Source organism: Cyanistes caeruleus, chromosome 3 (assembly GCF_971803275.1).
Source record: "Cyanistes caeruleus chromosome 3, bCyaCae1.hap1.1, whole genome shotgun sequence".
Lineage (NCBI taxonomy): Eukaryota > Metazoa > Chordata > Aves > Passeriformes > Paridae > Cyanistes > Cyanistes caeruleus.
The window spans coordinates 110,396,054-110,417,411 of record NC_141703.1 but is presented as its reverse complement, the minus strand read 5'-3'; the positions used below and the strand labels follow the sequence as shown (position 1 = coordinate 110,417,411).

Genomic DNA, 21,358 nt, shown 5'->3' with positions numbered 1-21,358 from the left:
TGTAGTGCTTGTTGTTCTCACAATTGGCAAGCTTTTCCCAAAGCATGGCATTTCAGATATTTTCCTTGAAATAACTGTGAAAAGAAGCTAAACTAATGCTGACCTAGATGTGGGAATGGGTAAATATAGATGTCTTTGGCTCACCTTTCAGGTGAAAATGCTCCTCAGCATTCTGCAAGAAAGGCTGGGAACAAGGTACTTCCCAGCCTAACAGCATAGTCCCAAACCTTGTTATTCACTGTTCCTAGTTTCCATGGAGCTGTGAAAACAAAGTCAGAGAAAAAAGCCAGGCCAAAGTCACTGCTGCCAGCTGTTGGCCTAGAAGGGAATGCAGAACGTGAGGAATCAGTGCATTGCTCTTTATATGGCTGTGGAAACAGGAGAGCTCAGGCTTGGCACAGCAGCCTGGTTTCTTTCTGCACTTCATGTCTGCAAGGTCACTGCATCTCTCCTGAGGTTTCCCTGGGACAGAGGGATCAGAGTCATCAGTGTGTGTGTGTCAGGGACTCTGAGCAGCTGGGCAGGGAGTTCTCAGACCTCTGAGTCCAAGCAGTCACAACCACAGCAGAGTTGGAATCATTTTAATTGACTCCAGCCGTTTGCTGTTGTGGTTCCTGTGAAGAAATGGATACGCTGGCTCAGGTGACTTGTCCATCTAGTACAGCAGCCCTGTCTCTCAACATCCTCAGTGTTGCAACAGCAGGATCAACATTTAGGTTTGGGTAGCAGTGTCCAGCAACACGGATGCCAAATGGTGTTTCTCATGGTTAGCAATGCACTCGGGAAAATCGTTGGACCTGCTCTGGACATGATTTCTGGTGTCCACTCAGGTGAAAGGCAGTGCCAAGGCTCTTGCAAGCAGGAGTGGGATGATTCTGCCTGGCTGAGCAAAACAACCTCAGGAGCAGCTGCCTGCACTAGGGCTGCTGGTCTGGGTTTCAAAGTGAGCCTTTGGCCAGCCACTGTAGGTCTGATCCGCCCCATCCAGCAGAAGGCACTTGGGAAGAGCTGACATTCCAAAATAAAAACATTACCGGTCTTAATCCCTTTCTGGTGTGTGACATTAGATTTTGGGAGTACAGCAGGCTTTAAAAATCTGAGTGGATGATCCAAGCTCTTTTTCAAAATGTCTTGGTGAGCTGTCTGTCCCTGCAGAGTTGCATGACTTGGGCAGTCCCTGCACTGGCTGGCAGAGGAAGGCAGTCTCTGAGGCAGAATCTGATCAACCAGCTGCATACCAAGGGCACTGAGTCAGTGTCAAGTAAATTCGTATGTCCTGACACACCCCTGAGCTTTTCAGAGACACTTCCCTACACTACATGTGCCTCTTCAAACGTGAACATTAATTTCTCTTAATTACTCAGTGCCTATGTTAGCTTTAATTCAAGATTTTGTTTCGTTTATTTCGCCTGAGGCCTTGTCTTTGCTGCAGGAGAAATCCCAGATTTTGCCTGAGCCAGCTATCTCAGGGTAACATCTCCTAAAAGAAGGTGCCTTTCCTGGAGAGGCAGCTCACTGAGTTAGTCAGACCTGTTCCCTCTTCCTTTCCAGGTGTAAACTGCGAGTGTTTTTGCTTCTGGTTTTAGCTTAAAAATGCTGAAGCGTTGTACAAGTGTTCCTTGTACTAGGGCACAGAATTTGTGTATTTAAATCTGGTTCCTCTGTTTTTCTGCTGGCCTTTCTAGTGCACCACATTTTCATGCAAACTGATCTTTTTATTTGCTTTCACAGGCAATCTGTCAATTGTAGAAAAGGACATTAAGTGAAAAATGTTTCAGTTCTACATGAGATTGTAGAATTTACTAATTATGCTCTTCCTTCAAGAGGTCAGAATTAAAATAGGAATGTCTTTTAAAAACATTGAGAACATTTTGGTTGACCTTTCTGACCTTCCACAGTTTGTAGCTCTTTAAAATGTTTGCAGTAAACTACAGCTAATTGAAACCTGTGGACAATAGACTTTGATTTGACTCACTATTTTAGATGCATGTTCCATCAATAAGAAAATAAAGTGGATTTTTTAAAAGCAATCGAGGCCCTGATGATACAAATCGGATCAAAATGAGTTTTTTCCAAACAGAGGCCTCTGCAGCACTTGGTGACTCCCTTTGCCTGGCCTGTGTCAGTGGGGCACTAAGCTGATGACAAAGCCACTGATAAATGCAGTTTGTTTCAGCTCTGTGTGCTCTGGGGCTTTCCCTTGTTGTTACAGTTTCTGAGGGAGCATGAGCTAACCCAAAAGCTTTGTAGGAAATTCAGCTGGGGGCCAAACATCATCTCTAACAACTGAAGTTAGACTATTCCTCCTAAAACTTTGTTCTTTTTTTTTTCTCTTTCCTCCTCCCCCAGGTTTTTGCTGAGCCTTCCATCAGTCTGTTCAGCCTGGAATGCTGCAAGGGCAGAGAGCTGCACTTCAGTGAACCAGTCAGTTCTGTTTTGAACGAGGACCTCCATTTTTACACCCAGTCTGTGTGGGTGAGAAGTGGATTGTAAGTATGGAAGGAATATCCCTGTCAGTTTTGCACTCTGAGAGTTGTCTCATGATTATTGCCTTGTTCATAGGATGGTTTACATTCTTAGCTTCTATTCTGAGGCACAGACTTTCAAAGGCAGGTAGTGTAAACTCAGAGTGCCTTTATTAACAGGCTGTAAAATGCCAGCTATAAACTGCAGTGATTTAAGCTACTGCAGTGGCTCAGGGAAGCTTGATGTGCTGACTGGCTGCCAGAGAAGCAGCAGCTTTTGAGAGGAGCTCAGGGTGGATCTGACAGCTGAAACAGTAATTTGCTTCTGTTATTAGTTAAACCCTCCTCCAGGAGTGTGAATGTACACCCAGGTTCTTCTGTGTAAACATTTTACATCTGCAGAAGTGACCTTCTAACCTCTTCCACGTCTCTCACCTTTTGGAAGGGCTCCCAAGTATTCTGTTTTCAGCCAGGTTTTCAGCCTCCACACCCACAGCAGCAACAAATAACTTGCAGAGTCTCATCCTGCAACTGAGGGTGGCTGGAAACTGCTGTTCTCCTAATGGGACAAACATTTCCTATGTTTATGTTTGACCTTTCCCCACCTTTTCCACACGGGCAAGGCTGTAATTTTCTTGAAAGAATAGTGAACATAAGCTTCCCCACAGAGCTTTGCCAGTTCACAAGAGTTCCCAACATTTGTGCCATTGCCATCCTGAACCTTTGCTGAAAATACAGAAGTGGGTGTGTTGTCTGGAAATTCAATTCCTTTGCCCCAGCAGCTGGCTGCAAAGGAAGGGTGATGGCTTTGGGACCATGTGTCAGGAAAGCACAGGAGAGTGAGTACAACAGGCCAGCCCCTCCTGCATCTTTCTGCTCATTATTTCTGCTCATTATTGGGTGTCCAAGCCAGGTTAGCTGCCTGCCTGTCTCTGGGATGGAGAAAGGCTGGGTTTCCTCTGAGCTCTTTTTGATGCTTCCTAGGAAAGAGACCTCCACAGCCTGTTCCCATCCCACACAGCAGACAGGTAACCTAAAGGCTGAGTGTGTCAGGTGGTTGTGGGATGTCCTAGAGGGTTTGTTTGCCTTATCTGGGATTCAGAGTTCAGGAAGGCAGGTTTAGAGGTTTTTTTGGCTCCTTGTCCCAAAGCCTGCTGTCAGCCTTAGGCAAACAGCAAAGATTTATGTCAGTACTCCAATGGCATCTTGCTGCCAGGCTTAGGTAAAAGGCTCCTTCCTGAGCCAGCTGGCCACCTCAGGAAGGCACAAACCTGGAATCCGCCTTGGCAAAGGGCGCTGGGCTCCTCAGAGGTGTGGGAGAGGTAGCACAGCCTGTGTGAGAGCAGAGGTGAGTTTTGCCTGTGTCACTGAATGCCAGGAGCCCAACCTGGCTTCAGATGGTGATCACTGTAAGTCTTTCCCCTCTCTGTTCCCAATAAATGATTGTTTTGAAACTGCATTCCACATGAGACTGTTCCACGCTCCAAGAATAACGTTAACAGTGAATTCTCAGTGAATTGACAGAAACCATGGCAAGGGAAAAAAAATGCCAGGAATGTGTTCAGAGTATAAGGAAGACACAGGGATGGTCAGGCTGTCCTGAGTACCTGCTAGTCAGGAGGTGTGGACTTTGTTTAAAGAAGCAGGGACCCAGCCTCATTGCCAGGCAGCGTGCAGCTGGCGCAGTTGAGGCTCCACGGAGCCCTGAGCAGGGCTGGCTCTCAGTTTCTCTGAGTTGTGGGCACTGTGCAAAAGCAGTTCCAGGTGCTGTGGGGCTGTGGGTGTTTTCTCACTGACTCAGAGTGCAGCCATCCCTCATGTTCTTGGCAGCTGACCTGTAAAACAGGTAACCCGGGAAACCAGCACTTGCTTTGTGTTCAGAGGAGTTAATGAGTCAGGCATTTAGGAGGCACTGTCCACACAGCAATGTGCTATTGATACAGACAGAAGGGATCTGTGCTCCTGAGGCTGCCTTTGTGAGCAGCATTTACTGAGCAGATGCCCAGATAACAAGGGGTCTGTATGAGCCAGTGCTTTAACCGGGTGTGCCAGGACTCAGCCACTTCCATGGTGTATTCATGACAGGAAAATCTGCTGCTGCAGGGTCTGGGGTTTGGAGTGAATACCTATAATGTGTTTTCAGAGCAGTGGAATTGTATAAAAAGCTTTAACTGTAACAAAAGCATCAGATGAGATCCTCTCATAATTAATGTGCACAATCAGGCAAAGCTGCAAGTGTGGCTCCCCAGTTTCCCAACACAGGCCTGCTGAAACCAGCATTATTCCCATCTGGGCTCATGCAGAGGTTCTCCTTTTTGTGGGGAAAGAAATGGAGGGGGAGAGGAGAGATGGGAAGTGCAGTTTATGAATTTTCTGACAGAAAACAGGTCGGAATTTCAACAGAAGGCAGTCATTCCACTGAAATGGATGGCATTTTGCAGCACAGAAAGAGAGGCTTGATACTAGCATCACTGTGGAGAGGTCTGGGGGCTTCCAGGAGCACAACCCTGACCTGAAGTTAAGTTTTGCTGTGGAAAACAAGTGCCCTTTCACGTTCTGTTTTGTGTATCCAGGTGGATCGCCTACGAGGGGTGCAATTTTTTAGGGAAGCAGATTCTGCTGGAGCCCAGGGAGATTTCAAACTGGAGTGAACACAGTGGCTGGAAAGTGATCGGCTCCCTTCGTCCTGTGAAGCAGGTAAGACTTGAGTGAGAAAAAGGGGTTTTATGGACAGGGTTTTGTGCACAGGGATCAGTTCTACCAGCAAGCACATTGGGGTGTGTTGTACTCCTTAAATCAGGCCAGGTGATGACAGCCAGAAGGACCCACTGGAGGATTGCTGAAGCAGAAAATGTCTCTCATGGCAGTCATTGAGATCTATGTTAGGTTCCTAAAGGGAAATAATTCCCAGTTTCTTGGTGCCAAGTTTTGTTTTTCTTAATTGCTCATTAGCATGTTCTGTGGATGCTCTATTTTTACAGTTTTGCCATATAACAATATAATGAGAAAACCAATTTCACACTGCCTTGTTTCATAATTAACATAAATGGAAGCAAGAGTGAATTTTATTGTGCTGTAGCCTGGATTTCCAAAAGAGGCAAAGCTATGCAGTTCCCATCAGGTTTTCCCCTCTCTGCCTCACCCCAGGTGATTCTAATTTCAGTCTCATTCAAAGGTTGAGGTCTCTAAACCACAAAGAGTAACCAGACACTCTGCTTATGCAGGTTTTGTTTATGGATGTTTGGTGGGAGAGAGGCCTTATTGTCTGTAGCTAAGGGTTTAATATGGAAAAGAAGGGAGATTTAAAGCTTCCAGAAAAAAAGCTGTGCTGGAGCTGGGGTTCCAGCAGTGCTGCCCTTTTAACTCCCTGCTCTTTATTTGCACTGAAACCAGTGAATAACAGAGCAAAAGCTCAAACCCTGCAGTAGCCCTCCAAAATCCTCTTTATTTTTTGAGTAAACCAACAAACAGGGATACCAGGTCAGTGCCCTGTTTTCCATGTGTGTTCAAAACCAGTGGTGTATCTCTCTGCCATATATTCCAGTGAGGGCTGAAGTTGCTGCATATGTAACTGGAAATTTTGTGTCCCAAGAATTAAAAGCTTGCGGAGTAGAGCCCCTTTACTGCCCTTGGAATGAGTGAAATGTGCTGAACTAGGCATCTTTGCAGATCACAGGAATTAGTTCTGTAGCCATAATTACATTTTTTTTAAAAAAAAAAAAAACCCTATCTTCCATTTCTGTTTATAGCTGCTGATCTGCATGTGTAAAACCACTTACTGTACTTCACATGCACGTTTGTTTCCAACCAGAAAATTACTGAACATCCTCAACTGAAAACAAAAACTGAACACAGAGTTTAGAGGACTGATGGAGGGGAGGGTGGTGGAGGGGAGGCCCTCTCCCATCGATTTGCTTGATCTCTGTGTTGTAAATCCCTCCCCTCACCCCCTGCAGCCAGCGTTGTACCTGAGGGTGAGGAACAGGGCCCAGGGGAAGTACCTGACCGTGGCTGGGAGCCTGGCAGACATCAGGGCGACCTCGGTGTGCGCGGCCCCGCGCAGCGGCAGCAGCTCCCAGCTCTGGCACTACTGCCAGGGGCTCTTCAAGTCCAAGGTGAGCTTCAGAGTGATTTTCTATTAATGCTGCCCTTCATGGCCTGCTATTAATATTAAAAAAAGCTGATGGTTTGACATTAAAAAAATAAGGAACAAAGACCACCGCCTTCGATCAAGCAGCTGGCTGCGTGTTGAATAATCTATTCCTCGCTTGCTTCCCAGGGTTTTACCAACTACAGCACGATTTACTGCCATATGCTCAGTGCCTGAGACAAGTCAGGCACAAAACTGAGGCTCTGTGCCCTGGATCTCACTGCTCTCCTTGTTTCTTAGGCCAACAATGCCTGTCTGGATGTCATTGGGGGCAGAGACGTGCCTGGGGCCAAAGTTGCCCTCTGGACAGAACATGGGAAGGACAGGCAGAAGTGGAGACTCAATGAGGATGGCACCATCAGTTCATACCTCAGTGAGCAACTGGTGCTTGATATTAAAGGTATTTAAAAACAAAAAAACTCTATACCTCACAGGTTTTAAGTGTGTTTTTTGATAAAGGTTAGCTTCCATACTCCAGGAGGAGGTCAGAAACTCAATCCTACCTTTCCTGTCCAGTTGCTTGACAGTGGGACAAGAAGTAGCAGGGCAGGGAGGAACCTTTCTCTTTTGATTCCAGAGGTTTACTTTGATCAGATCAGTGGTTGTGCTTTGGGGAGTTAAGTAGTGCAGATGGCAAGAAGTGCAAGTTACAGAAGACAAAATGGTGAAGGAAAATCAACCACAGAATAGCTCAAAAAGAGAAAAGGAGTTGAAAAAAGAAGGCTGGTTAAAATTGTCATTGCTCAGTTGTAGACACCAGCCCCCTACCTCATGGAATTCCTATTTTTCAGCTGATTTTCCTACTTAGTCACACTTCTCAAAGATTGTGATAATTTTTAGGAGTATTTCTTTAAAAACCTTTTCCTTCATGACTTCCTTTTGTTTTTAAGGAGGAAATTACTACGACAAGAATCACATCATTATGAATCAGCCAATAGAAAACAAATCTTCACAGAAATGGGATATTGAAATACTGTGAGTAAAATCCACCCCATAGATGGGCTTTTTGTGGGCTACCAACATCTAGAGGGGAAAAAAGAAGCGAACTACTGAAGTCACACACCACTGGAACCGTAAGCAGCAGCTCCTCTCTATTTTCCTTCATGCCAAGCACCAGCTCCTAAAAGAACTGAATTTTGCACAAATCTGGAAGATTGGGAGGTTGATCCAATGTCTCTCTGCAGAGAAGCCGATTCTGCAGAGGCTGTTCCTGTGAGAGTCACCATTACTCTTCCTGTGAATTATGAAAGGTAAATGCAAAAGAGCAGGCAGAGGTTCTGCAGCATGGGAAGTGCAAGAGATTATGGGGGAAAGGCTCTTCAGAAATGCTGTGTCTTTACCTTCCTCTCACACTGCTGGAAGCTCACTGAGGAGTGAATGCACTGATGAGCTTCAAGGAACTTGAGTTGGGCTTTTATGTCCCAAGTGAAACTGTTTAGGCTCCAAGCGATCCTGAATCACGTCTCTCATTAAGATGCAATTGATTTTGTTGATAAAGACACCTTTGAACTGGAATTCCAGCTCAGCATGTGAAATGAAGCAATACAGGGGCCTTTCACCCCCTAAATGATGCTGGTAAGCCTTTAACAACACCAAATTTCCAGTTTGGCAGAAAGCAGCTCACCGTGGCAGGTATTTCCAAAGTGCCAGCAGCCTGCATTCCAGGGCTGGCTCCGTGTTCAGCGTGGCACCAAGGACAGCTGATGCTCCAGAGCTTGGTGTGCCAGGGCTCTCCTCAATTTCCACACTATGCAACCACAGCTATTGCTCCAGCAGAGCCAGAGACCTCACTCACTGCAGCTGGTGCTTCAAAAGCTTTTTCCTGGCTCAGTGCTGACCAATCACAGCCCCAGGGAAGGCTGTGAGCACCTGAGATGGAAGAGAAGTCCCTCAGCTCCCTGGCTTCAGCATCACTAAATTAATCTTCATTGAAAATATTTTTTTTTCCAGCATTTGTATATTCAGGGTATGTATTTCTAGGACTATTTAAAGAGTTCAAGTTAGCTGAAGATATTTGAGATTCCGAAAGCTCTGCCAGCTGTGCACTCAAACAGGATCATCCCCAAACAAAGACACAGCTCTAAGCTTGCCATAGAAATAAAATATATGGATGTCTATTTTTGTATGAAATAGAGTTCTAAATAGTACTATTTAAAAAAAAAATCTACTTGCACTTACTATTTTACATTCTAAAATGATCATAAATCTGCTGTTTGAGTAACAGATCCTCAACTGTATGTATATATTTTTTCAACTGAAGCACTTGTTAAGCTTTTTTCCATACAAGTCAGTACATCAAGTGTTCTGCATGTGACTTTCCATATGAAATTTTAAAAGCCTGTGTAAAAGTTGTAGTTTTTTAAATGAAGAATGACTAAATCATACTTGGTGTCTCAGTGTTACATAACAAAGTAAAGCAGGCTTTTGTACTTAAGAGACCTTGAATGTAAAATGCTAAAGCATGTATATTTTAACTGTATAAAACTTTTTAGGAGAAACATTTTGCTGGTTGGTTTCTTTTTAAATGAAGTAAATAATAGTTTTCAGTAGCTGTTGAGCATATTCCAGTAAAACATTTTTTCTCCAGTGTCCAAAAGAGGGGGATAAGTGTACTGAGTACGTGGCTGTGCTGTTACATGAGACTGCATATTAAAAATCAATGACATATTAAAGTAACTGCACCAGTCTCATCAAAACCCACTCAAGTGAATATTGAAGATAATAGATTCCAGCTACAGGCTTGTGGGTTACTTTCACTTGAAATTGGTGCTGGGGGAGGCAGAGGATAAATATTATTGTTTATTCCAGGGATGGCAGCATCTGAGGCAAAAGGGGTTTTTCTTGGGCAGTCTTCCCCCTGTGGGCACAGCACAGGCAGCTTTTACCAGTAAGCTTTTGTTCTGTCAGGGCAATCAAAGAGATTTTCCTGCTGATGAACTTTACAAATGAAAAAAACAAGTTAATGTTTTATGCCCAAGGTTTTGGAGCCTGCTCCATGTATAACTTGAGCTATCCTCCAGCAGCTCTCCAGAGGGAAAGGGACGCCACAGCACTGGGGGCACTTAGAAGTGACTTCATCCAGCCACAGCCCTGGAGCTGTGGCTCACTTACCTGTTTTTCCCCATGCCCAGTTTTCCAAAAGTATGGAAGGACATTTAACATTTGGCACCAGAAAGCAGCAAAGTACAGATATTGATTGCAATGCTTTGTTAGCACTACAAACCAGAGGCTGGATGGATTAAAAAAAAAACTAATTTAATAAACCTTGTTCTCAAGAGATGCTTAATAGCCAGGAGCAGCTAATTCATAGAAGCATCAAAGAACTTCAATCAGACATTCAGTCCAGAGTGACAAGGCAAGGTTTTCTTTCTCTTCATCTGAGGTAAGGTTAAGCTCTTTAACATTAACAGTGCTGCTACTCCAGATCTGCCTCAGTGCATCCAAGTATGACAAAGGGAACCGCAGCCCGTGAGTCTGCTGGGGAAAAAGAGACAGGAAAAAACCCTTCAGCAAAGTGCAGTGACTTTATTACCCATCAGTGTGTGTGAGGGAGCAGCAGGAGCATGCTCCATTCCCACAGCACACTGGAGTTCGTGAGAGCAGCCTCCCAAAGATAGTTTTATCCAGACCTATTTTACTCTGAAGTAACTCTTCCATGCTGTAGCACACAACAAGGTAGGGATGTTTATGGTACATGTGACTTCCACACAGAAGAAAAAAAAATTTTAAATTTACCCTCTTGCCTAACCCTACCCATTATTTTACAGCAATGTCACAGAGCTTTATTTCTAGCTGACACATGCAGTCTTTGGGCACAGAAGCCCAGAGGACCTTCATTCCCAGGACTCTTGTTTAAGGGCAGGAAGGAAGGCTGTGCATGTGCTGCTCAGGTGCCAGTGTCCAACCTCAGCTCCATAGGAATAGTGAGATTTACTTCAAAAGGAAAATAACTGCCAGGCAAAAAGCATTGCAGCAATGGCCAAGCCAAGGCCAGGCTCTGCTCTGCTCTGCCTCTTTGGAGGAGCTGTGCAGACCTGAATTACATGGTAGAAGAGTGAGTTCTTTATTCCCAGTGCTGACCTGCCCCGGGCTGAAGTGAGCAGCCCTGCACAGGGTGTTCCAGTGGATACAGGAGCTAACACAGGTTTCACGTGTCAGAAATGAGGTGCAGTGATCCCCATGGAACATGTGCAGCCTCAGACAGGACCTGCTGAAGGACACACAAAGTAAGAGATGCTTTAAGTTGCTCCAGCAGCTTTGTTAACTGGCCCAGAGGGCATGCACAAGATATCCCACAGGCATCTCAAATGTTTAATTAAGCATGAGATCACATTACTTAGTTCTCCTATTCACAGCCTGTGTTGCAGCTTCAGCTCATCCAGGTACTCTGGGAACAGGTTGAAAAGCTCTGGGTGCTTATCAGGGCAAGATAAATTTTGGGGTGCATTTGCAGGAACAAACCTGTGCCAGGCCATCCTCACTGGCAGTGTCATCCTCTCTCCCCATCATGTGAGTTTCTCTCCTGTTCTTTAAGGAATGATACACATAAACCATCTCTCTGCGAATTTCATCCTGAAAGACAGCAGGAAGAAAATGGTCACAAGTGATCCACACCCTCACACTCCCCTCACTCCAGTGCCAGCTCCTTAATTCCAGAGGCCACTCTTACAGCAAGGACAGCAAGTCACCTTCTCAAATGAGTGATCCAGCAGCCACCTCCCACAGCAAGAAGGGACTCTCCAAAACACCTCTGCAAATTTATTTACAACTTTCTGCCTTAAAACTGCTCCTGCTGGAGTCACAGGACTGATGCTGTGTAGAAAACAGGCCCTTTAAGGCACCTCTCCTAAGAAATCCTAATGAACAGGTGTGCATCAATAATCTCCAGTCTGAGACTGATCTGTCTTAAAAATCACATGTCCATTATCAACCCTTGGTAAAGGCTGCAAATCAGTTGAAAAAAAAATTGGAAAAAAAGGGTTTCCAAATCCAACACAGTATCACAGCAATATGGACACAAATAAAATGGAGGTAAAAAATCAAAGTTCTGGTATGTTTTTCTTGGAGGGAAACATTCCACTCATTTAAAAAAAACCAAAAAAACCACACCAAACTTTTACAAGATAACACACACAGAAAATGGATTTCCCCCCCACACCCATTTTTTTTTAAATTAAGATAAAAAAGCACTTCTATAATTTCATACTAATAAACTTTCACAGATAAGCAGCAGTGTAAACACAGGATGATGCAAGATGCCAGTATCTATGTTGTGGAACAACTTTTAAGTGCCACTGTCACCCACTTTAGGTACAGGGATAACTCAGTAGTGAAGACTAAATGCAACCAAGATTATTCCCTTTCTTCAGGAACCCTAATTTTATAACTTCATGTTCTTAAATACAAGGAATTAAAAAAAAAAAATCTATTACCCATTTGCCATTTTAGCTGTTGTAATGACCTACCCCCCTGTGATTCAGATAAAAGGCATGCAGAATCACTGAATATAATTCTGTACCTCCCTCCAGAAGGCTGGAATGTACTCAGCAAACAGCCCCAGGATCTCCTAACAGCAATAATGGGATGCAAGATCCAACCAAGCAGAACTGCACAACCCTTTCAGTCCAACAGAGCAACAATGTCTCCCACTCCCCACCCCAGGCATACAAGGGGGGCTGCTTACACTTACAGCATTCTCTTGATCTGGTTCCACAGTGATGATAGCATGGTCTCTAAACTGCAGTCTGATTTTGCTATTTATTTTTGGCAATTTCCCACCTAAGAAGAATAAATTCACTCTTAGAGAAGGAAGAAAACCAGACATGATACAAATTGAGCTCCCTTTGCACTACCTGTTCTCTCACAGCCAGATTTTTTGTTAACCAGTGTTTGCACAGCCACAAGTTCTCAAACTTGTGGTGGAAGGAGAAATGAGAAAGATGTTTTAATTCTAGGATAACCTTCATTTCAGTCTAAGGGAAATGGGTCATATCTCCCACTGGGAAATGGCCAAGAGAGGAGTGCAAACACACACACACAGAGCCAGGCACCACACAAAGCTGGGCCTGGACTCTGATCTTGGCCTACCATTAAATGCCAGAAGTTTTAAGAGGCAGACTTAGATGCTACCAGCACATCAGCCAGTTTTGGGAAGTTCAAACTCTACCTGGAGTCAAAGCATCAGAGTCACATCCCAAGTATGGCGGCAACCGGTGCATAATGAAATCCTTCTTCAAGTCGGATGATCTCAGTTCCCTGGAGTTCTCCAGACTGTCTGCAAGCCTTCTCAGAAGGCTGCTCAGCTTTTTGGTGCAGTCAGCTGTGTTCACCTGCTAAACATACACATAAAGAATACAAGCTGAACAGACAAGGCCTAAAGCAGTGCAGCAAAGCAGTGAAAATCTGGACACTCCTTAGTCTCAAACCAAGCTTTGTTTCTTTTACACATTCCCCACGAGCTGTTCACGTGTCACAGCTGAAGCTCACTCTCCTTGCTCTGGGGCTAAAGGACTCGCAAGTGCAGCTGAAGAAACCCTTGTTCCTCCTGAGCTGAGCAGCAGCAGGACAGGACCACCATAAGGAGGTCACACAACAATTCTCAGCTTCACTGACTTAAAGACTCAGAAGTCTGGTCTGACAGAACTTTTTCTGTCTGACAGATCACCTGGAGGCACCATCACTCCCTGAGTCCCACCTACTCACCATGAGCAGTTGCCTTGGAATGCCTGTCCGCAGCGCCACGTCCTCTTTTGCTGTATCAAACACCAGGCCAGGAATTGCATCCAGTAAGAAGTCTCCCCAAGAGCTGAAGGACAGGAAGAAAAACATAAATTACTGAAATAGTTGCACTAAAATAAAACAGACATCCTGCTTTTTTTTTTCCTAACTAGCGTTAAGATGTAAAACAATTATTGTAGTCTTTTTTATCACATCTACTCAAATATTTCACTGCCTGCTACCCAGTGGGAAAGAACGACTCTGGCCAATAAAAGGAATTGGGCATCTACTTAGTGTTTTTCTTGCCCCTAGTTTCCATCTGCCAGCAAATGTCTTCAGCTACTCACTGATTTTCCAAACTGCCCTGCTTATCCCACACAAACACATCTCTCTGCCTGCTGCGATCTGCTCCAGACAAACTGCTTCAACAGAGATGTCCCTTTTGTCTTGGTGCCTAAAAACACCTGGAAGTGCCACCTTCCCAGCTATTGCTATTTTTAATTCTCTTCAATTTTCCAAGGAAACGTTTCCACATCATACTTCCATCTACAAGCCAAATCAAAGCACCACGACTGCTGCTTATTTTACCTAGGCTTGCTGACAGCAGGGACAGAGGAAGGCTCTTACACTTCACTGCCAATAACCTTAAAGGATGATGATTCCACTTTTTAACCTTGGAAGAAGAGTAGTCTTGAAGCTTTTCCTGCTCCTCTGCTCACCCATGACAGACATCCCCAGGGAACGTGCTCCTGACAAGTCACGCACTGGACTGGCCTTGGGCTCCTGCAGCCATGGAGAAACTGCAGTGACTCCACACGAGGCTGCAGATCTCCAGCAAATCCCATTACAAGGAGCTGAACCCTTGGCTTCCCAGCACTGCTTGAACAATAATTCCACACAGATCCAGCTGGACAAACCCTGCTGTGCACACTGGCCACAGGAAGAGTGGCCAGCAGCACTGACATCCTGGGCTTCCACAGTGGCACAGCTGGTGGTTAGAGATTCATCCCACAGTTAGCTAAAATATGCCCAAACTTGTTCTGCCCTGTTTTGCAGCTAACAAATCCTTCCCAATTCCTGAATTAGGCCAATAACTCCAAGCCCAGCACCTGAGAGCTGATTAGGCAGCAGCAGCATTTTTTCCCTGTATGATAACAATGTTTCAATGCAGGGACCAGGACCTGACCTGTGTCTAAAGAAATCTGACTCTCATGCGTGGGGTAGAAAATTAAAAACACAGATTAGCAGAGAATATCTGCATGGAAGAATCTGTCAGAAGAGGTGTGGGTGACCATCAGATACAGGAGGAAACCTGATGAAAGGAATAACTCACAACTCTTTATCTGGATTATGAAATGAACAGCAACTGCAGCCAATGGTGAGGGTTTTTTTTTAAAAAATAACAGTGAGTTTGCAGTTGTAACATTATCTTCCACATTAAAGTCTCCAGCTGGTAAATAATAAATAAAGCAATTAAAAAGCAATCAAGCTTGCTGCATGAAAACCTGGCAAAAAGGCTGCTTCAAACAACAATGGTCTCGTTCTCCTCCTTCCCCCAACCTTCAAAACTTCAATTACTGCTACCTCAACACTTAAATTCTGTCCCTAACAGCAGGGCACCTATGTAATAGCGGGGTATCTACCTATATTCCACATCACCACACCTCTGGGGGGAAGCTAACTTGCCCTGTCCCTGTAATACCCACAGGCAAACACAAACCACACAAGGGCTGAATAGTATGAACACAAAAAGACCCAAGCAAAGCTCATTACAAGGTTATTTTTTTTTAAGAAACAGGACATCACTTCCTTGAAACACCAGCTTCAGGTCTCTCCTGTTCACACACATCATCTGGCAGAGGAAAGCCATACAAAACAAGAAGTAAAGGGGAATTACTTGTTTTGGTAGGTGCTGATGGTCACATGTGTGGAATAGGAGATCCCATGAGGAGTGTCAGCCTGGTGAATAGTTCCTCTTGGGAAGTACAGTAAGTCACCTGGCTGCAGGAAAATGAAAGAGAATTGATACATTTAGGCCACTTGGTCAAACCTTACTGTAGTCCAGAGAAAATACTCTCTGAGCAGACAGACTGACAATATATATTCTTTAAAAATCACAAAATTGAGCAATTCTCCAATGTACACTTCAATAACATAAAGCACTCTAAGCCAGAAGTCCAACACCTCAAACTTTCCAACCTACTGTCAGTATTTTCTCTACAACTGTCTGCAAACATGAGCTTTTCACATGGTAGGACATGCACAGTTCTGCTGAGCTGCAGGAAGGGGAAAAAGAAGCAGCTGAGATGAATCTGGTGGTAATTCAGTGCCCTGGGTATGTGGTTAGATCATACCCAAAAAAAAGGCCAGTGTTTCACAAGGAAAGTCAGATAGCCTGAAAATTTTAGTTAAAACACTTAAAAAAACAAGTAGAACCTTCCTCCTCCCCTGTCTTCTCACCAGTGTAAATTAAGTATCTCCACAGAAAATAATACAGATTGAGGAAGACAAGAAAAAAGTGCAAAGCACATGAAATTGCCTCCACAAAGGAAAGATCAGTTCACTCATGGCTTATCCTATAAACCCCAGCACAAAGAGAAAGGTCATAAATCAACATTGAATGAAATCTGATTCCATTTTTATCTTATTTTTATCTTTTTATCTTTTTATCTTATCTTAAACTTGGTCACATCAGCAACTTCTAAGAGCTCACCAAGCATGGTTACTTTTCTTGCTGCCACAGCCCAGACCATCTGGAGCAATTAAATTAAAATACCTTTAATATGAATTCATGTGTGGGACTCCCAATCCTATCTTCTGGCTCAACGTTATACTCCCGAGCCAAAGGCACCGTTGGTTTGTAGAGTCGCCAGTGCTTCTCTCCTTCCAGCTGAAGGATGAACACCTGCAAAAGACCAGGAATCCAAAGTTTTTTGGGGGGCCTAACCCTGCTCCCCCTCACACATCCAACTCATCAGGTATTTTAATTTATCTTCTGTCTTGCCAAGTCTGTGGAACCAAGCCAGAAACCAGGGACAGAAATAGTGGCACAGATTGCTTTTCTGACAAATACATAATAATTCTGACAAAGGTTTTCCCCTTCCCTGCTCTCATCTACTCCACAGCATGGCAAATACAACTCCTTTCACATTACCTTTTAGATATCTAAATGCTGAAATTTACATTTGAACTAGATTCTTGTACTCTATTTAGAGACAACAGAGAGAAGAGTTGTGAAGTGTGATCTGTTTTATCCCAAATTTGGAAATCCTGTTCCTTGCCAGTCACTTAAACTTAGCCATAACTATTAGTAGACTTTTACATATAAGGAAACACTTGCAAATAATTACCCTAAGTTTTCAGTGGAAAAACAGAACTCTTTCTAGACTGTTTATGGTGGAGGAGAGGTGGAAGCACACACAGAGGCATCCACTGCCAGGAGCCCACAAAGGGTCTCACAGACAAGGTGGTGTTGTCCTACCTCAACATCATCATAGTGAGGGGGAAGGCCCTGAGACCCCTGGGGGGTGATGTAAACATTGGATCCCACCAGAGACCCAAAGTAACACTCCAGCTTCTCCTGAATCTTCCACAGCTCCTCCTATTAAAAAAAAAAAAAAAAAAAAATTAAAAATTGTTACTACTGAAGAGCTCAGCCAAGCCTGGCTGCCACAAGCCCATCACTGGTGAAGAATGGTGACATCCCCACAGGAACACACAGCCTGGGAAGCAGTTTCTCCTCAAGGCAAGTATTGTAGTAGCAAAGGAGATCTACCATGATGGAAATCATGGGTAAGCCAAAAATTCTGGTGCCTCAACAGAACACTGATTGCTCTCTACCCTGTATCAACTTCAGGCTGCAAAACCAGGGAAAAACAAGGCTGAACAAAGGAGAATAAACCACCCATCATCCCACCTGCATCAAAGAGAGAATAACACAAAGGGTAGACACCTATTACAAGTGACTCCAATTGCTTGGGAATATTCAAGCACAAACTTTACTCATCCATTCCCAACATGTGACAGGGAAACATCAGGAGATGCCAACAACTGAATCAGTCAGTGACCCTACACTGTGTATTTGGGTTCTTATCTGGGCTCACAATTGGACTGTGCTGAGACCCTGGGACAAAAAAAAAAAGACTGCCTAAATCAAAGTACCTACAGGTATCCAAGTCCTTTACAACTGTACAGCACCACTGTCTCCTTCCCATACACAGAGACTGAGGACACTCAGCTAAAATGGGATGGTCACTTCCATGGTGAAATTCGATGCTAATCCATTGGCAAGAATGGTGGTGTGTCCTGGAAACACCTGACATGGTTTCACACCTCACCCTTGATTAAAGGGGAGGGGTACAAAAGCCCCTGCTTGCACAAGGGAAAAGCGAGGCAGAAGAGGTAATTTAAGCACAGATGCCCAATCATCAATTATGTGCCTTTAAAAACAATACTTCACATTACAGAAAAACATTATAGCATGAATCTGACTTTGCTCTTACTGCAGAGCACTGAGACATGATGGATGGGCAGTGCAGAAGTATAAACTGTGTTTTAATACAGTTCATGCAAGGATTTCAGCAGGTCATCAATGCCAACCTCCCCTGGGGACAGATACAAAGCCATGTCTGGTGCCACTCAGCAAAAGCTACAGACTGTAAAGCAAGCATTAACAACAATGAAACAATCCCACCTTAAATCTCTGTGGCTGATGAAACTGTATTGTTGCCTTCTTCTGGTCAAAATCCTTCTTCAGCTGCACGTAATTCACTCTGCCTTCTTTATTTAAAACCTTCTTTTTCCCATTCACACACCTGCAGACATTCACATCTTGTCCATAGTACAGGCCCTGGCTGCACAGCTCCTTCAAGTGTGACAGCTGGAACAAGGACTGGTAGTAAGCAGCCACCAGGACATCATTTCTCCGAACAAGCAGTGGCTTTTGCTCCCAGTACTCCCTGAAAAACACCTCTTCTTCAATGGGAGAGATCAGGCTCTTGAAGAGGCTGTCTGGGCTCTCAAAACTCAGGATGGATGGAGAACCAGCTGCATCCAACTTGGGCCGTTTACACTGTGCCTGTGCTTCCTTGGGCACATCAGCAATCTTCCCTCCTTTCTTGGGCATCTTCCTGTCCAAGAGGAGAGAGAGAGAAAGAGAGAGACCCCCATCAGCCAGCAACACAACCTCAAGAGGTCACAGGCCCAGGGCAGCAGCTCTTACCTTATCCAGGGGGATATCAAAGTATACTGGGAGCAGCTGTGGCTTCAGGTGCTCACTTACTGCTCCCAAAGGCCTCCAATCCCCTCTCAAACCTCAGCAAACTCCAAAGGGCTCTGCTGGGAGCCATTCCTCGCAGGAGCTCACATCCCACAGCTGAGTTTATACTGAAGAACATGTGATGAAACCCAATGGATCATTACCAATGCAGGAACCCACCCACACAAAGAACCTGTGAGCAAGTGGTCATCTGTAGCAACAGCTGCAAATTATTGGGAAAATAAAAATCAACTCAGCTTTAAGAGATTGAGTGGCAACATGCAGAGGGAGGTGGAGAGAGGGGGCAGGATCAAAAACTTGTATTCTTATTACACTTCCTTCAACAATAACAGTTTACAAAAGAAGGAATGTTGTTAGGCCTTTCTGTTGATGCTATGTAATTACTAAATCTACAAGCTTAACACTTGTAAAATGCACCGGTTTAAAAACCAAAATGCCAAGATTCTGCTTTAATTTCTGCCAAGCTGTCAAACTTCATGGTTTATGTAGAATAAAAATAATTCTATCATACAAGTAAAGACATTTAATTTTAAAGCTGAAAATAATTTACTTTGTTTTTCCACGGTACATTGTGTACAATTATGCGAGAACAAAAAAGTTAACTCACAAATGGTTTAGGTGCCAAGTTCTCAGGAAAGTTAAAGCCCAAATCGAGTTAACAGTAGGTCTAAACCATGTGCAGGCAGACTTGCCAAGAGTCTGCTCCAGCATCTCCTCCCCCAGAGCAGCAGTAGAAGCCTGCCTGGGGAGCTGAGCTAAGCACACTGAGGATGAGCCAGCACCAAGCCCTGGAGCAGCACAGCCTGGCAGCCAAGTGTTCTGACTCCTCTTGGGCTGGCCAACCCAAACTGACTCTGGGCACGTCTGAGCCAGTCTGAGAAGCCAACCCAGGAGGAGTCAGAACCTGCTGATGCTTTCATTTCCCAGTAAAAATGGCAGCTTTACTTCCAAAAGCAAATGCTATCAATGTACTGAGATTCTTTTACTTGTACAGACCCCTTATCCTGAAACCTAAACCCCAGTTCTGGTATTTCCAGGCAGCACTAAGTTCTCCTGTGCAGCAGGACACCCTGCTGCTCCCCCAGCTCCTGGGGCAGCCTGTCCCTCAGTAGTAACCTGTGGTCACCTCAGTCCTGCAGGAGGGAATTCACATCACCACATTCCCAGCAGGGTGGACATTCCCAGCAGCAAGAAGTCACTGTTCTACATGAGGCAAGGGAATGCATAAAAAAATTAAAGACTGGAAATTAGTCCCTTGTTGGCAGCAAGATCTGAAGATGCTGCTGGCACTAGGATCTAAAACTGGCATTCCCCAAATGTCAGGAACACAAATGCAACCATTCCTGATCTGATGGTTTTGAATTCCAGACCTAAAGCAGCCATTTCAACCTCTCAGCTTGCTCAGATTGATCTAAAGAAGTTAAATTCACATATATACTGTTCATATATACTGGTGCTTCATTTACACCACGTGCTTCTCTGTAGTGTTTTATTAGTTATTTACAACTGCAAACCCACCAAATGGTTTGGGTTGGAAGAGATCACCTGGCACAAGCCTCTGCCATGGGCAGGGACATCTCCCACTCCATCTATTTGGTCAAAGCCTTATCCAGCCCAGCCCTGAACACTGCCAGGAATGGGGCAGCCACAACTTCCCTGGGCCAGGGAAGCTGCCAGGGCCTCACTAGAAAAAACCCTCCCTTCTATCCAATCTATATTATACTCTTATTATCCCCTACCCTCTTACAATGTAAAATCTTTCCCCCTTGTCCTGTTGCTGCAGGCCCTGGTGAAAAGTCTTTTCTCTGTCTCTCATACAGCATTTAACTACTGCAAAGATATCCCTGGAGAGCCTCCTCTTCTCCACGCTGAACCAGCTCAGCCCTCTCAGCCTGTCTTCCCAGCAGAGGCGCTGAGCATCTGGGTGGCATCCTCTGGATTGGCTCCAACAGGTCCCTGTCCTTCCCTGCTGGAACCATCTCCCCAGCTGGGATCTCTGGCTCCAACAGGTCCCTGTCCTTCCCTGCTGGGACCATCTCCCCAGCTGGGATCTCTGGCTCCAACAGGTCCCTGTCCTTCCCATGGACCATCTCCCCAGCTGGGATCTCTGGCTCCAACAGGTCCCTGTCCTTCCCATGGACCATCCCCCCAGCTGGGATCTCATGCGAGCGGAGCAGCGGGGCGCGATCCGCTCCCTCACGCAGGCCGCGATCAGCGCACGGCCGGCCCGGTCCCATTTCTCACCTCCCCACACCCCCAGGTGCTTCTGGGCAGGGCTGGAGCACGATCCCAGCGGCAGACGGGGACAGCTGCTGCGGCCAGTGTCGCCAGTGTCACTCGCACAGGGACACAGCGCCCGTTCCCGCACGGGGACTCGGCTGTGGGGAGCAGCGGGAGCACGGGCGGGCACGGCGGCTCCGGGACACGCGGTCCCGCCGCCGGCCCTCCCCTTCCTTCCCCTCCCCTTCCCCTCCCCTTCCTTCCCCTCCCCTTCCCCTCCCCTCCCCTTCCCCTCGCTTCCCCTCCGCTTCCCCGCCGCTTCCTTGCCCTCCGCTTCCCGCAGCCCCGCACTCACCCTGCGGGCGGCAGGCCGGGCCGGGCCGGGCCGGGCCGGGCCGGGCCGGGCCGGGCCGGGCCGGGCCGGGCCGCAGGAGGTGCCCGCTGGAAGGAAGCGGGAGGCGGGCCTGCCGCGCTGGGTGCCGCGGGAGGAGACGCTTCCGGGCGGCCGAAGGGAAATACGGCGCTATT

General features: G+C 45.6%; 2 protein-coding genes and 1 long non-coding RNA gene across 13 annotated transcripts in view; 1 reads left to right on the top strand and 2 right to left on the bottom strand.

The window, feature by feature from the left end:
• CRYBG3 (crystallin beta-gamma domain containing 3) overlaps positions 1-9,115 on the top strand; it is an 83,263-nt gene extending 74,148 nt beyond the window's left edge. For both annotated transcript variants that reach the window (XR_015285421.1, XM_086884163.1), the window contains 5 exons: positions 2,350-2,489; positions 5,039-5,162; positions 6,422-6,580; positions 6,856-7,015; positions 7,506-9,115. Coding sequence is in view for 1 of the 2 variants with exons in the window: in XM_086884163.1 (XP_086740289.1) it covers positions 2,350-2,489; positions 5,039-5,162; positions 6,422-6,580; positions 6,856-7,015; positions 7,506-7,594 (672 nt within the window). In the remaining variant the exon portion in view is untranslated. The remainder of the gene's footprint in view (positions 1-2,349; positions 2,490-5,038; positions 5,163-6,421; positions 6,581-6,855; positions 7,016-7,505) is intronic.
• Positions 9,116-9,849: 734 nt separating this feature from the next.
• Positions 9,850-21,305, bottom strand: RIOX2 (ribosomal oxygenase 2). 10 transcript variants are annotated; one of them, XR_002870343.2, is made up of 11 exons: positions 20,855-21,081; positions 18,026-18,461; positions 16,814-16,933; positions 16,109-16,237; positions 15,230-15,333; positions 13,318-13,420; positions 12,782-12,947; positions 12,305-12,393; positions 11,077-11,187; positions 10,696-10,825; positions 9,850-10,089 (listed from the first exon to the last, which is right to left on the bottom strand). XR_002870343.2 is itself a non-coding variant. In XM_086884175.1 (10 exons), exons 2-10 carry the CDS (start codon positions 18,455-18,457, stop codon positions 9,931-9,933), a joined length of 1,413 nt encoding a protein of 470 aa, XP_086740301.1. In that variant the 5' UTR covers positions 18,458-18,461; positions 21,186-21,305; the 3' UTR covers positions 9,850-9,930. The 10 variants fall into 10 exon arrangements, 6 of the variants coding, with proteins under 6 accessions (XP_086740301.1, XP_086740302.1, XP_023800880.2 ...); XR_002870350.2 differs by having other exon boundaries at positions 10,696-10,822; XR_015285422.1 differs by lacking the exon at positions 20,855-21,081 and adding an exon at positions 18,554-18,775.
• Positions 14,352-14,546, bottom strand: LOC147654441 (uncharacterized). Its single transcript, XR_015285428.1, has 2 exons — positions 14,508-14,546; positions 14,352-14,476 (listed from the first exon to the last, which is right to left on the bottom strand). It is a non-coding gene; the product is annotated as an uncharacterized LOC147654441 (long non-coding RNA).
• Positions 21,306-21,358: the final 53 nt, after the last annotated feature.

Bases quoted from the DNA above. Each gene is read 5' to 3' on its own strand.
- RIOX2 (XM_086884176.1), bottom strand. From the start codon at position 18,457: ATGCCCAAGAAAGGAGGGAAGATTGCTGATGTGCCCAAGGAAGCACAG. The intron at 16,934-18,025 runs GTGGGATTGTTT...TTTTTTTAATAG, and splicing joins ATCAGCCACAGAGATTTAAG to GAGGAGCTGTGGAAGATTCA. The intron at 13,421-15,229 runs GTAATTCCCCTT...CCTGTCCTTCAG, and splicing joins ATCAGCACCTACCAAAACAA to CTCTTGGGGAGACTTCTTAC.